At 40.5% G+C, this 16,212-nt stretch overlaps 1 protein-coding gene across 2 annotated transcripts in view; it reads right to left on the minus strand.

Annotated features, from left to right (window-relative positions):
• fgd4a (FYVE, RhoGEF and PH domain containing 4a) overlaps positions 1-15,939 on the minus strand; it is a 54,657-nt gene extending 38,718 nt beyond the window's left edge. Inside the window, exon 1 of one of the 2 annotated variants that reach the window (XM_072435634.1) lies at positions 15,801-15,939. In XM_072435634.1, the coding sequence (XP_072291735.1) occupies positions 15,801-15,912 (112 nt within the window). In that variant the 5' untranslated portion in view covers positions 15,913-15,939. Of the gene's footprint in view, positions 1-12,165; positions 12,236-15,800 lie in introns of those variants that run through there. The other variant, XM_072435636.1, reaches the window with a different exon arrangement.
• Positions 15,940-16,212: the final 273 nt, after the last annotated feature.

Consider the following 16,212-nt stretch of genomic DNA (forward strand, 5'->3'; position numbering starts at 1 on the left):
CGTTACATAATCAGTGGATTTTAAATAGGTGTCTAAGGTGTTTAAGTGGTGGGCAATGCATCAAAATATAGACAATAGCGCAAAATATGAATATTGAGTATAGAATTTATAGTTAACAACTTTATTAACTTAACTTACAGGGCTATTTGCGAACTTGATACATTTGAAAGACAGCTAACATTTGTCTGAATGTGTCTAAACCTTGCATAGAATGTTTCATAGAATGACATTACACATTCACTAAAGCTTATCTGGACTCTCAAGGGGATTCATATCTAAATTATACAAATGTATTAACAATCTGAGCAGTCACTCAACTGATTATAATAAGGGTAAATGGGAAAGAGAGGGTCACTTTGTTCTGGTTGATGAAGAGTGGGAAAGTATATGTGCATCTCATTGGAGAAGCACAAAGTCACATGTTTGGAGGGAATTCTGTTGGAAAAGTGTGTCTCGTTTCTTTACACTCACAGGGAAATGCAGACTGTTGGAGAGGCTGTGGCATTAGGAGGTAAATCACTATCATGTGTTGTGGGATTGTCCTGTCGTTCACGAGGAATGGACTGAGATTTTATGACATCACCATCTCAAGTCTCATCTCATGTGTTTGGGCCTCAGGACTCCTGCCATGGACACAACCAGCAGCTCTCTCTGGAGCCTCCTCACGCAAAAAATGGATGACACAAAATGCACCGACGTTCAAGGACTGGACTAACGTTATACTGGACGTCGTAGCATGGAAAGAATTACATTCGGACTTCATTTGAAAATGGACAAATTTGACCGACTAAATGGGACGTTTTCTTTGAGTTTTGTGTGCTTTGATTTCCTCTTTTTTTGCTTTATTATTTGCTGGACGTCTACTGTTTTTTTAATTCTATGTCATTTTCCTCTCTGGTCATTTTCATTGTCTTTGTTTGTATGTTGTTAAATTAAAAATAAGAATGCCATCACAGTCTTACTGCGAGGTTGCCCTTGCACGACTCTCCAGAGATGTGACACAGAAGTTTAATGCCACCGTCATACTGTGGAACATTCCAGACCAAGCGGTGATGAAGGTGATGAATCCTCCACCAAGACAAATGACACAGTGCACCTTTAAAAGATACACAGTGGTTTGCTTTGCCCTCATACAATCAAATACATATGTGAAACCAGAATTCACCACTGCAAATATTCTCGCCGGAGCTTTTTTTTTGTGCAAGACCGGGTCCACCCTGGATCATTGCATGTTATGACAGAGCCGACACCTGCAATAGCTCGCATTAGACACACCAACTAAAATGAAAAAGGATCAGAAGAAGAAGAAGTGCTAAAGACATCATTGCAACCACATGTGGTAAAAAAAAGAAGAAGAAAGATCATGGGAATTTTACATGCTAGATATTGTTACCAAATTACAACCAGTGAGTGCAAGAATATGTTTCGTGCAACCCAAAAAACATCATCAAAACTACTGCAATGCACAGAAAAGAGGAGGAGACCACCACTTTCAACCACATGCTTCACCTACGCCAATGTCCTTACAATGTACTTGAGCATCTATAAACACAACTTACATTTACTAGTGTTTAAATAATGCATATTGTAAGTTGGTCCCTCCCACTTCCATCAGTCAACTAAGAGACTTTCCCCCTCTCGCTTACAGTGGACATCAATTAAACTCCAATCAACTACGTGTATCTACGGTCCACGCTTCGACTGGACCGAAATGAAACGTCCCTCACGCCCTCCCTCACCGCGCACACGCCTTTAAATACAGCCGCTGAACCGCTAACCTTCGGAGACATCCTGTGGTGGCAAAGTCGGCTTTATTTCCTGCGCGGCTCCTCCCTTTGTCAACCTCAGTCTTTATCAGCGTAAAGAATGCGTGTGCGGAATACTGAACGGCCGGGTCGCTAGCTGTCACCACAACGCCCCTCAACTATGCGACGACACAGGCAGAGAAGTGACAAACCGGCGCGTGGCGGAGCGGCGCTTACCTGGAAACGAACGCCGAAAAGCCCGTGCAAACTAGTTGTTCTGAGATATCCCTAGAGAGGACGCATCTTGTGCCCCGCGTCTCCGGAAAACAGACACTACGAGCAGGTTCAGGCTGGTGATAAAGTGCCGTCTCTCTGCATCGCTCGCATCCCCTCCTCTTTCTCTCGCACTCACTTGCCTCCTTTGGCTTCCTCGTTGCTTCTCGACTGCACATAAAGGCATTCCGCTGCTGAAGGGGAGGGGGGCATATGGCTGCGAGTGGGGGGGTGCCACTCGAGTCCCCCTTCTGTCTGTGTGTGTGTGTGTGTGTGTGTGTGTGTGTGTGCGTGCCGCATGGACAATCGGACCTATTGTGCCGGACAAGGGGAAGGGCCAGAGCAAAAGGAGAGAAGCCAATGACCGCACACATGTCACGGCGCTATAGTGCGATGCAGCGGGTGTAGTGTAGTGACGGAGCAGGTGCGGGGACCGAGCCAACCCCCCCAAACGGCAAAAGAGCGCTGGGTGAGAGGGTGTGAGAGAGGGGAGGGGTGTGGAAATTAAAGAGGGGACGGTGGAGAATTGATCCGTGTGTTATTGAGCTCTGGGGGGCTTGTCCAATCTCTGTATGATGTCTTTTGGGGTCTATGTATAGTAGAGGATGCACGAGAGAAGAAGAAAAGGCCATCCACATCCATAGCAACCAAACACATGTGACAAGAAACATGCAGTGCACTGATGTATATAGTGAAAAGGATTGACCTAAGTAAAAGTGATGATTCAATTTTTCCCATAGAAAAACAAAGGCTTTAAACCAACCGTTATATGCACAACGTATATACACTGGTATGTTAGTACCCGTAAGCCATGAAGCACACTAAAGAGGCGAGCTAATTAACTACTGTGTAAAATAAGCTAAATATAGTAACAATCATGCACAATGTTTGTTATGGGTTTATTTTATAAATGGTTTAGATTCGACACGGCTGTTGCTATAATCTCTTTTCAAACACACACAATGCATTGCTGACTAACAAATGACTGTTAATCCTGTTCTCCACTCTAATGCTTGTGAGAATTGGCAAAGCATTCATTAAATATAATAGACTGTATCAACAGAACGCACTAGAGTTTTCCTACTCAAATTTTGAACTCGATTAAAGGCTCAGGACTTGATACTGATATTGATTTTGATACCAACAAAGTGCTTAAGGATCCTACAGGAGTTATGCCTGGGGCATTATGCCCCTGGTAGGGTCTCCCACGCCAAACAGATCCTACAGTTCACAAAACATTTAAGGCATATTTTAAATCAAGTTCCATTATGTTGCCCCGCATGTTGTTACCACGTCTAAACCTGGAGCGGGTCTCTCCCAGCCTGAGCCGGAAACGTGAGACCACCTTTGTGCCCACCACCCACAGGAAGGACCATAAGGGGCCAGTGCTGAGTGCTTTGGGTGGTGGTCAGGGGCAGGTGCCTGTACGACGGAAGCAGCGCACACTATTTATATTCCACAATAACAAAAATGCCTTCTCTTTTTTCACATAAAATATAACCTTCAACATAAAATAAAAACAATATTTGGTTTCAGACTGTGGTTTAAGACCATTCTAAAACTACACAGGGAAAGTCACATTTCTAGTTTCTGGTTAATTATTCCCTTAAAGCTTGTAAGTCAATAACAAACTAGACAAAGAAATGCATCATGACAAGCACATCCGAATCATCACAACATGTCGACTCATCTCCACCGTGACAATGTCTAAAGAAACTGACACCTTTACACCACCGGCCCTCCTCCGTCTCGTCGCCCACCTCCGTCTCGTCGCCCTCCTCCGTCTCGTCGCCCTCCTCCGTCTCGTCGTCCTCCTCCGTCTCGTCACCCGCCTGCATCTCGTCGCCCTCCTCCGTCTCGTCACCCGCCTGCATCTCGTCACACGCTTCTCTTCCATGCACAGTGGCAGCTCTGACCTCCATCTCCTGACCCGATTTTAACCCTACACAGCCACAACTTTACTCCTCTTACTTGTTCCTCTATTTCCTTCCGCCCTCGCTTCCTTTCCTCCGAGTCGCTCCTTTCATTTGAACAGCTGGAAATCCTGCTCCAGCTGCACACAAGTCTCTATTGTGGATCCTAATAACCAATACCGGATACGCGCTGCTATTAAATTTTAATTATTTCAGCTGCAATGCCACAGTCCTCAAACACGATACTACTCATTATTACACAGAGGAGTAATTAGTGACCGGAAGGCTATCGAGCAGTAAGGTTATCCAGACACTAACAGGTCTGTATGGCACTCGCGTGTGTGCACGTATGTTCGCCGCAAGCAGGAAATCGGGCCGTTAAAGCAGCCGTTAAAGACATAAATGTGTGTTCTGGGGCCGTTTGGCCACTTCCTGTGTCATTAATTAGTGTGAGTCGGTCATAGGGCACAAACATGAGCAGTGGTTTATGGCAAAAGTGAACCGTATAAAATTATAAGGCTTTCAAAGTGACATTCTTAAAATTGTTAAGATTTCACAAGACTTTTGCTCGACGTACTGGTGATAATGAAGCGCTACAATAGAAACTGAAGCAACGAACATGGAGGAGGCGTAGAATGTGATGCACCTAAAGCAGTTAAATCTCGTGTTAAAAACTTTCTGAATGTGTAGCACTTTAGATTGACAAAAGAATAACAACAGGCGATCTACAGTTGTATTTTTAAGATATTTAAGTTTCACAAAAAAGGTTATGTAGTATATATAAGGTATGTTTGGTATGGTAAGGAAAACTCCAAAGGAAAGGTTTGATTTTTCAAAAACAATTGAGAAATGGATGATTAAAGAAACTATAATAGTAGATTTCTTTGGCATTATGATCATCATTATTACATCTTTTTACTAACAAGCCATTGATTTTTATCACTGGGAGAGTTTATTGTTTCCACGGCAACTCTTGACAGAAGTGCTATTGGTTTTTAGACGGTGAGTAATGGCCCTATTTGAAGGATTTTCACTTTGCTCTGCTGTAAAAATCAACAAAAGTGCACTTGTTGTAAGTAAAGGCTATTGTCCAAATGCAGATACACTCTCAACCGAACGCTAATAACTGATTATTTTGGACAGGTTGCTAAAAAGCTCAGTTTTGGCTGATGTGAAGCACGTGATCAAACACGCCGCGCTGCTCGGATGGATCCACGCTCTGCTTCTCACACCTAAATCCTGTCTATCTCACCAACAAGAACACATCCAGCCTCATTTGCATCCGTGCTGTTGTGTTTTTAATTAAAATGAAAGCCATAATCAAATGCTTTGATTGACACGTTATACTGGCATCATATTAGATTCTAATCTTCACACATGGCTCGCTCCGCAGAGGAAGGATGTCTGGTTGCAGGACTGAATTAATGTGTTTAGTGCTTACGTATGAAGTGTCAATGTACTCACTTCTTTAAAAGACACGGAAACACTTTGTAGCTCATAACGTGACCCAATATATCAAAAAGGAGAATAGAGTGCAACACGTTCTGACTTTATTAATCAAGGACGACGCAGGAAACAAGGTCGATGTTAAAACAACAATGACTTTTGATGAGAAGATTAAAGAGCACAAGCCAAGAATGTGTAAAAAAAAAAAATAATATTGTCTGTGGTGCATTTTGTACATAATGATAATAATAGTAACACCACCAGACAAGGAAAAGCAACTCATCCATTTTGTTGTCTTCTAGATCAGTGGTTTGTGAGGCCCTGAGCTGAGGGACGCAAGAGGATTTCAAAATGTCCTTTTACACTGTATTCTTTATTCTTTGATTGAAAACAGTAGGTTTTAGTGAAAATGTCAAATAATACTATGCAATAACTATACTAACTACTCAAACATACACTATTAACACAATTTATTTTAATGTTCAACCTGTAATCATGACGTTAATGTCCATTTACAGTGAGGTTCAGTTGCATGGCTATTGTGTCTTGATCAGCCATTTTCAAAGTGCGGCGCCGCGACCCCCGTTTCAACCATGAAAATCGATTTAAAAGAACATAAGGTATAAGGCAAGGCAATTCAAAGTGCTTCACACAGCAGGAAAAATGCATTAAAATCACAAAGAAATGACAGAAACAGAAATACAATAAGATTTACTAATTAAAAACAATTCAAGTCATAAAAGAGAATAAAAGAGTATAATGTTTTTCCTTTGGATTTACATAGTGATTTTATGGCTTTGTACTGTACAACTATTTCCATTCTCCCTGCATGCATCCCTTCTGCTATGATCCATATACGTAAATGCTTTATAATCCAAATACAGTTGAATACGAGTTCATAAATTAAAAAATGCGGTCGACACCATTGGCCATTTCATAGACTAAAGCCCAAAGCTGCAGTGTTTTGATTCTTCACATATATTTTGGGTTTGTAGATGTGTTATTCCAGGTGACATGTTTGCATGCACATTTATTTGCGCCCGTGTTCCCTCTTTGCTCTGACAGGCCTCTCCTCCCGCTCTCCGCCCACAGCTTCACACCTCCACTGCTGCAGCTGCCATCTCCTGTCTGTCACGGCCACCTACCACCTCCATTCTCCCCCTCGCCTCTGCCCTAAGAGGGGGGCTTTAATCACCGTTCTGGGACATTACTACTACACCGCCAGGCCCCCTTCCCACATCATTAATTTAACCCACATCACACACACATTTGACTGCACTCTGCTTCTATTGACTGGCTTTCACGTCGAAGGTCAGTGATGAATGATGGCTATTGTCCGTACATGCGTTCACTGGCCCCAAATAATGGCGACCGCAAAAGTACACAGGGTAATGTAGTGTTGGTATCGCAGCTGTGGCACACATCTGTCAGAAGAGCACAGTGTGAGACATGTCAGGTGCCAAATATAGCAGATTGGTTCCCTGGCTCACCCGTAATCCTAAAGGCAAGGATCTTTAGAGGGAGTTATAATGAGCATAATTCATAAGAACACAATTTTTGGTCTATGGGGCTTCTAAATTAAATAGTAGTAGTAGCAAGTAGTAGTAACTGTTCAGCACTGGCATCCCAATGGACTTCAGAACCATGTACTTGGGCCTCTAAACTCCTGCCATGGACATAATAAATGGATACCTTTGGAACATACTTTTGATTGACACCCCTGATCTATAGGCTTAGATAGCTATCAAAGCAAGTTTATATGTTTCACCTTATACTGTCCTTTCAAATAAAGCCTTTGGGTAAAAGAGCAAAAAACAAATAAAATAAATAAAAACAATTTTAACTTATACTTGAGATAATAGAAGATTTTGTAACCAATATCTGACTGAACACAATCGGACACATTCTTAATTCTCAGGTCTGAAACATGTCTGCTTCACTAACTCAACTTTAGATCCTTAACCATGTGCAATACCGTCATATTCATGTGCAATTACTGTCATACTCACACGCAATTAATGTCATATTCATGTGCACATAACTGGTGTTTACTTTACCATTATTATTAGTATTATTTGTCTTATGCCAGCTATTTTTATTATTATCATTATCATTATTATTTTATTGTATCTTTATTTTTATTTTCTTCCCTCCATTCCCTATTAAGATATGAGAGGAGTTTTTTTGTTTTTGTTCATAAGAGTTCTTCTATTAAGAGTGTTTTTTAAACTTCCTATAAGTTATCTGTCCTTTTCCCTGTATCTACTGCGTTGTAACACCAAAATTTCCCCATGTGTGGACATTAAAGGCATATCTTATCCCATCTTAAATATTGTAAAAGGGCAATCACACTTCTGCCCGGCCTATGATTAAAAGCGACATTCTGACGACATTTACGAGATCTTCAAAACATCTGCTGGTTACGAAGGTGCAGTTACAAACGATAGAATGATTACATAATGATTAAATTGATTTTTCTCTGAGCCTCTTGGGAAAGATAAGTTAAAGCCATACTGTCGAACATTCTAGGAATAGCAATAACCATCTCCAAGGAAACAAGCAGCTAGTTGCTACATAGTGTTGACTATTATTATCAATATTAAGTGTTTAACAGTCTTTTAAATGTGACTGTTTCAACAAAGTAAAATGTGGTATAGTTGGTAACTTTATAAATAGATAAAAAACATATGCTTAAAGGTTTACTTGATCATTCTTCCACTACCACTAGAAAATAATCTGAAAATGTATTATTTTAGGACACAAAGCCCCCATGTGGTGACAGGAGAGATTGCACACATAACACATGGACCAATGCATAAAGAAGGACAGACAAAAAATGTGATCTATCTTGAGTGAGAGTCGGCAGAATGGCCAGAATGTGAAAGAATAATTCACATTAATGTAAATCGCTTTGTCTTGCACGGTGCTGTACAAATTCAATGCATAATTATTGTTGTAATATTCACACGTGTACATGTATGCAGAAGTGGGCAGCGTATGTACCGCACACAGTCAAATTGCAACAGGGAGAGAAGGAGTGGGTTTGTGCGTGGGTCATGTCTCTCCTGTGTAGAATGATGTGAGGCCTGAGGCATGCTGGGAAGAATACTAACCAACAAGAAAGAGGAAAGAGAAGAATAGAGAGCAAAAGGGAAAAATCGATTGAGTATCAAATCAATTCAAACAAAACAACATTTTTAACACGCTCTTCTTGTTTTGAAAGACTTTCTCTGACGGCCGGCAGAGTAAAACTAATCGCAACATTCAAGGTATTAAAAAGGCCGTTAATGTATATTGCAGAACGAGTCACAGTGAAATAATTTAATGAAGCTCACAATGTCACTGCAGCGACAAACGAACACACTGGACACTGCATTCACGAGGATAAACAGAGGAACACCATAAACAAGCAAGTATTCACCATCAATAAGAAAGACAGACAGACAGTATCATGTGCAATACTGAATTAACCATGTGCAATACCGTCATATTCATGTGCAATAATGAATTAACCATGTGCAATACCGTCATAAACCTGTGCAATACTGACATAACCATGTGCAATACCGTCATATTCATGTGCAATAATGAATTAACCATGTGCAATACTGTCATATTCATGTGCAATACTGAATTAACCATGTGCAATACCGTCATATTCATGTGCAATAATGAATTAACCATGTGCAATACCGTCATAAACCTGTGCAATACTGAATTAACCATGTGCAATACCGTCATATTCATGTGCAATAATGAATTAACCATGTGCAATACTGTCATATTCATGTGCAATACTGAATTAACCATGTGCAATACCGTCATATTCATGTGCAATAATGAATTAACCATGTGCAATACCGTCATAAACCTGTGCAATACTGACATAACCATGTGCAATACGTCATACTCGTGTGCAATACTGAATTAACCATGTGCAATACCGTCATATTCATGTGCAATAATGAATTAACCATGTGCAATACTGTCATATTCATGTGCAATACTGAATTAACCATGTGCAATACCGTCATATTAATGTGCAATAATGAATTAACCATGTGCAATACTGTCATACTCACAAGCAATTAAGGCCATATTCATGTGCATGCAACTGATGTAAATAAGAGTGTTTTGTTTACTTACCATTAGTATTAGTATTATTTAGTCTTATGCAAGCTATTTTTACTTTATTATTATTATTATTATTATTATTATTATTTTTATTATTATTATTATTATTTTTATTTTTATTTTTATTATTTTTATTTTTTATTTCCCCCCCTTCATTCCCTATTAAGATATGAGAGGAGTTTTGTTAATAAGAGTTTTTTGTTTTGTTTATAAGAGTTCTTCTATTAAGAGTGTTTTTTTTGGAAACTTCCTATAAGTTATCATGTCCTTTCCCCTGTATCTACTGCGTAGTAAAATAAATGTCCCCATGTGTGGACAATAAAGGATTATCTTATCTTATCTCTTATCTTGGTATAATATTTTTTGAGAACAGAACATAATTAACAAACTGGCAATCGACTATTTCATGTACAACTTTCTCTTTCTGCTGTAGGTCTGGAACAGGGAGTAAAGCCGTTCCCATCACACAGAGCCACACAGTGAAAGGACAGGGGCCCGCTGCTGCTGCTCCGGCCCTTTCCTTCCTGCAGCTGAACCAAAGCACGGCACTTCCTCTGCTTTACTTAAACAAGACCGACTCACCCTCATGACAATGCACCGCACACAACCGCACACAACAAGGCTCGCAAACACACACATTTACACTGCGTTGCCAAAAAGTGATTGAAAGAGGGTCTTCTCGAGTTAGTTCCCAGGCCTCTGAAATAAACTCTTTCTTTAGGGTTAAAATGTGGTTTCTCACGCTTCTGTCCAATGACACGGAGCGACCGCGAAGCAATAGTGACCACTTCATTTCATCAGAGACCAACACAGATGCATTAAAACTATGTGATTACACTATAAACCATGTACAACTTTAATTATGGACGCTAAACGACTCAATGGAACTAAATGATGCATAAAATGTGTAAAGTCAGATTTATGGACAATAATCCAGATTTATGAAATAAGAATATTCTAAGAAGATATCTAAGTAAGAATATTCAGATTGAAAGCCTAAACAGCTTGAGCTCCATTTGTAATGTATCTGCAAACAATTTTTTAGAATTATGTATCAAACTCAATAGCATCCTGACGATCCAAGAGAATACAATTATCTACTGACTCAAATCAATAAAAACAGCAGCACATTCTTCATGATTATTCAATGCAATATAACTTTGGTAGCAGCTGTGATAGCACTCCCCCGTGCGGACTGATACAACACACACGTGCGTTTGTTTATTAGCGCAACGGAGCGCATCGCATCTCTCGTCTCCCGTAGATTTCTGTCCACTTCTGCGTCAGCTCGAACTGTCTTTCTCAGTCTTCATTTTGCCCCGTACACTGAGGGAACTATATTATGATAGATCCATGCGCTTAGGCACGCGGAAACGTGGGGATGAGCCTGACGCGGCTGCAGGTGAGCGATAGGTGCGTTTTATGATTGATACGTGGCAGGACAAATGATTTATCCACGCCACGAGGAAATATGATAAAAAATTTGCTGAAAAAAATTGTCCATACCACCTTTAAGCAAGCACGCACCTGGTTACTTATTAGCTTCTCAAAGTGTTTTGCTGGGCAGGAAGGTTTTAAGATTGGACGGAAATTATGCAAATGAATGCAAATGAGGCAGATGCACTTTGTGTTATGGGCATTATTGTATCAGAGTTGTCAAAAGTATTGAACGATACTAATTTATACTAAAACTAGTATCAAAACTAGATATTCATTCTAACATGTATCAATGTTGGGGGCCAAAAATCCAACCGAACTAAATCTGGACTTTCCAGAACAGTTTTAGAATGATCTGGAGCTTTAGCAGAACTAGTACACAGAGCAGTATTTTTCTGTTAAAAATATCAATCTACTGTTTTAAACCTTTAGCAAAATAAGCATTTTTAAATCATCATTGTGGTATTGAAATCAGTATAGAGAATGGAGTATTTTCCGTAGTATTGTGACACTTTACTGCGCTGCCTGGAATGTTCCACAGTGTCACACTTATTCATCCGGCATTTATTTCATACAGGTGTTTTCATTGCTCAAACATTACCTTGAAAAAACGTTGCACTGTTACGCCTGGTATTGTCACCCACTTGTCTCCATGGAGATAGTAAGTTTCACTACATACTGCGAGAAATACCAGAAGACAAGCAGCTGACTCGCCTCCAGAAAAATGTGTCTGAATTAAAGGGGTTTTATGGAAATTATGGCTTATCCCACAAAGATAACATTAGTTTTATTTACGTATGTACCGTATTTTCCGGACTATAAGTCGCACCAGCCAAAAAATGCATAATAGAGAAGAAAAAACATATAAATTCCACTGGAGTATGAAATAAGGTTGCAAGTGTGAAAATAAGAAAATAAGTCTCTCCGGAATATAAGTATATAACTATAAATATAAGTATAAGTCGCACCCCGGCCAAAACTACGAAAAAAGGTGCGACTTATAGTCCAGAAAATACGGTAACAAGGATTTGTATGGTACGTTTCAGTGTGAATAGTAGTTTTTGCATGAACTCTTAGTCTTGAGAGTGCAGTTTGTGGCAGATACATAGAGATACTTAAAACCTTTGAGAACTTTAAACTAATGGACCGTCTTTTGCCCACTACAGCACCAAAAAAATAACATTCACATTTACACGATGGACTTACTGTGCTCTTACCATAACAGCAGAGGAGACCCATCCCCGTCCGTCCCCAAAACCAGTACTTGCGCCGACGTTTCATTGGAAATCCAGTCTTTTTGTATTTTCAAAAAGGTCAATGTTGCATTATGTCCATATAAAATCACCTACCGGAAAACACCCGTCCAAGAAAAGACCTCCTGTAAACAGCGCACAGCCACTCCATCCCGCTACACATCACATACTGGTCCTGAAATACACTTTTGTTGACTATTTTTCATCCTTCCTACCACATCGTAGCGCAGAAGTGACCCCAGGCAGCGTAGGCTCACACGTTTCTACTGCGCCAGACATCAAACTGCATTAAGAAACTCTAGTCATGCACCGACTCATCTCTGTAGTCTATAAGTGGGATGTCCTCCATTTCGCAAAGGTGGAAGCAGAAAAAAACAATTGCTTCATCGCTTGCCTGCCTACGGATGGAGCAATGTTCGTGTAAAGAGACTTCTGCATAAGCCTCTGGTCAGATATAGTTCCTTTCTGGAGTTAAGGTGGTGAGGTCAGAGAGTGTAACAATGCCAGTGATGAGGGGAAATGATCCAAGCAGCACAGACGGGAAGCACTGGCTGGTGCTGGAGCGATAGAGAGTTTCCTGACTGGAAGGAGCAAGTGCAGGAGTGGTATTGCTGGGATTCAGTCAGTGTTACGTTTAATTAACAGGACCTGGGCCTTTGAATGATAGAAAACATGAGATATATATGTATTTTCTAGTGGTCAAGTGTCTGCCAAAATGTCCTGGATATTTGACCCACTTTAAGCAGTAAGATTCTCAGAAGAAGTAGATTGCAGTCATTACAAGACAATATTAATGTATATTTAAAGCGTTTAGTAATAAAATATATAAGACATCACACTTGTATAGCACTTTTCACGAGGAGAAAAAAGTGTATTGTATAAGAACAGTGATCAAATTGAAGAAATCATTATTTTTTGCCAATATTTTGCAGATTAATCCGTTTTATATCCCTTTGTAGATTATTCCTTCATTAATTCTTTAAAAACAACATTCAATCAAACTAAGATAAAGAATGAAATGAACCTTTCTTCCTGTCATTGAGCTGTCAACAATAGAATTACTCATTTATCTGTGGGTGGAGTCGGACTTTTTAATTATTTTCATAGCCATGGGCAATTGAATTACTTCTATGGCAGTCAATAACAGCATCATCATATCGTTAAAAGCCTATATTAAATGATGATGAGTCGACACGGTTACACACCACAATGACATGAAACACAACACAACACTGACCTACAGCCTAATAACTGTAACGTGAAAGTATCTATGAGCACGCAGTACTTTTAAGGTAGTATTTCTGAGAGTCTACTGCCACCTACAGGAAAGAAACAACACATCCAGACCTACAATCACACAAATCACTGTCTAATGCTCACTTAGCTTTGTCCGTGGGCAAATAAATCTGTTTACTATTGTAAGATGGTCTGTTTTCTTGTTTGAATTATAATGATGTATTCAGAATCGTCCAAAATGTTCAAAAGGATGTTAACTTTACTTTGTTTTTGTGTTTTTAACTATTCTATTGTAGTATTCTTTTAAATCTGAAACCATTGCTCACAGTTTGTTTTCCTGTCTTAACAAGAAGGGACTCTCTCGTCTGCAGCTGGTCCAGAACTCTGCAGCGAGGATCTTGACCCGCACAAATAGAAGGGCCCACATTTCACCCATTCTCAAAGCCCTTCACTGGCCTACTGGATACAGTTTAAAATTCTTGTTTTAACTTTTAGAGCTTTAAATGGTCAGGTCCCTCTGTACATCAGCGATCTGATAAAACCGTACGCTCCCTCTCGCTCACTAAGGTCCTTGAATCAGAAACTGTTGTTGGTTCCTCGCACCCGTTTTCGGACCAGAGGAGACAGATCCTTCTAGGCTGTTGCCCCCAGACTCTGGAACGATCTTCCGTTCTCCCTACGGTCACTGGACTCAGTTACTGCTTTTAAGGGTCAGCTTAAAACCTTTTTATTTAGTCAAGCCTTTTAAATGCACTTGTTTTACGGACTGATTTTACTGTATATTGTTGTATATGTATTGTTCACTGTAAGTTTTTTGTGTTTTTATTGTTTTATTCTGTGTTTTGTGAAGCACTTTGTGACCTCTGTCTGTGAAAGGTGCTATACAAATAAAATGTACTTACTTACTTACTTACATGGGCCCCTGTTTCAGAAACACTGGCCTACGCAATGGATTTTCTGTAAACAATTTGACCATAAAAGCATAAAGTTATTTTATCAAACAATAAATAGCACCACGCCCAGTCTTGTGCAGGTAAATCCAACATTAGTTTCATCTCTCTGAAGCTCTTGGACAAAGTAAGTTAAATTACTAAAGATTTAATCACACAAAAAAGTGGAAAATGTAATAAATAAATATAATAAATCCATATACTATAACTTGATTACAAAAACAAAACTTTGGAGACATTTGATCGACACAAAACTGTACTTTTTATTTTCAGCTTTATCCCGTGGTCTTCAACAGCAATAACATGAAACTGTCTCTCTACACTATCTGTGATGTGTCAATGGCTGGGACAGGCAGAGGCCTCAGCTGTGACACACTGGAGTGTGGACCATAAACAGTAATTATGTGAAAAGCACAATTAGCCCATGGTCTATTCCACTGGGAGACAGACTGAGGACAGAAGACTGAAGGGACATAGTTTAGGACAATGAACACAGTTTGCTCCAAGAAAATCAAAGAAATATAGATCCTTTATTTGCAGATATGACTCGACAAACTACAGTTATCATAGCCAGATCATCCAGCACTGAAGAGACTTCAGGTGTACAAGCAAATAAGAACAGTCACTAGTAGGTTAAGAATGTTTAATCTTGAACTGAAAAGTCATTGTCTTATTTCCACATGCTCAGTATATGTGGGCGGTTATGAGACATAGAACAAGCCTTTAGGTGTAAATCGTACCAGAATGTACACAGTCCCTGAGTCAGTGGCCACTGTGTTGACCTCATTTCCTGCCCTGAGCCTTATCACCTGGAGAGGCTCCTGCTGCAATTCTAGACTGAAAGTGCCACTTATTCCCCGGGCAAAGTCCACAGAATTACAAGATCCACATTCTCAGCAGGATCTACCTGCATGTGCCTGGCTACAGGTTTGCACAAGTTTAGCAGTAAGTTTGCAAGATAAATCTCGACATGATCTTGTCTTCTAGTGTTCATAGTTCTTGCTATGAAAATAATTGCATGTTCTGGGACAATCAAAAGCACAAACATGCATCAAAGTTCCAGGTCCAGCTACCAATAAAATTCAAGTGTATCAACATTCTGTACATTCTAAGCACAAAAACAAAGTGGCACACGTCTCCCATCAAACCCCCTGGAAACAGCACCCTGCAGCTGAGAGCCACAACAAGCTGAGACGTGCCTCACATGGAGCTCAGACTTGTGGAGCAGAAGTTGGAGCAAATCGGTGGAGCAAATCGTGTAAATAGACACGATTTGTGCGCTTTAGAGGTGGAGCAGAAAGCGCACGAGGTGGAGGTGCCAAACAAACAAACAAACAAACAAACAAACAAACAAACAAGCTCTTGGGGAGTTGGTGTTAACGCCTTAAATACTTATTTAAACGTGTTACCCACCTGCCTCCTCTGACTCCTCGCCTGACTCGTCCATACTTAAGGGTTTCCTCCGAATAGCCACTCTGCTGAAGCCGTCCATCCTCCTGTGCAGCTCTGACCGCGGCTCCAGCATGAGGGTCTGTCAGGGGCCCCCCCAAAGACACATCGGTGGACTCCGCGCCCTGGGCCAGGTGCCAGGTGCCAGGTGCTGTGTCCTGGCCGCGCGAGAAGGGAGTGGCCCCTATGTCAAAACGTGGTTCCAAACATCAAAATGACCCGCAGCTGAAAGTTCCATACCCTATACAAATAATACTGCAGTCTAAAGGAGAGTTTATAACACTACAGCGGCCTGGCCCGAGCTTTGCTTATCCCAGGCGCGTGGCCCGAGGGGAGACACTGAAGCTCCGCCCCCTGCACGCAACTGTTCACACGA

Source organism: Eucyclogobius newberryi, unplaced genomic scaffold, assembly GCF_026437365.1.
Source record: "Eucyclogobius newberryi isolate DKJ021-1_F unplaced genomic scaffold, fEucNew1.0.hap1 SCAF_7, whole genome shotgun sequence".
NCBI classification, from domain to species: Eukaryota; Metazoa; Chordata; class Actinopteri; order Gobiiformes; family Gobiidae; genus Eucyclogobius; species Eucyclogobius newberryi.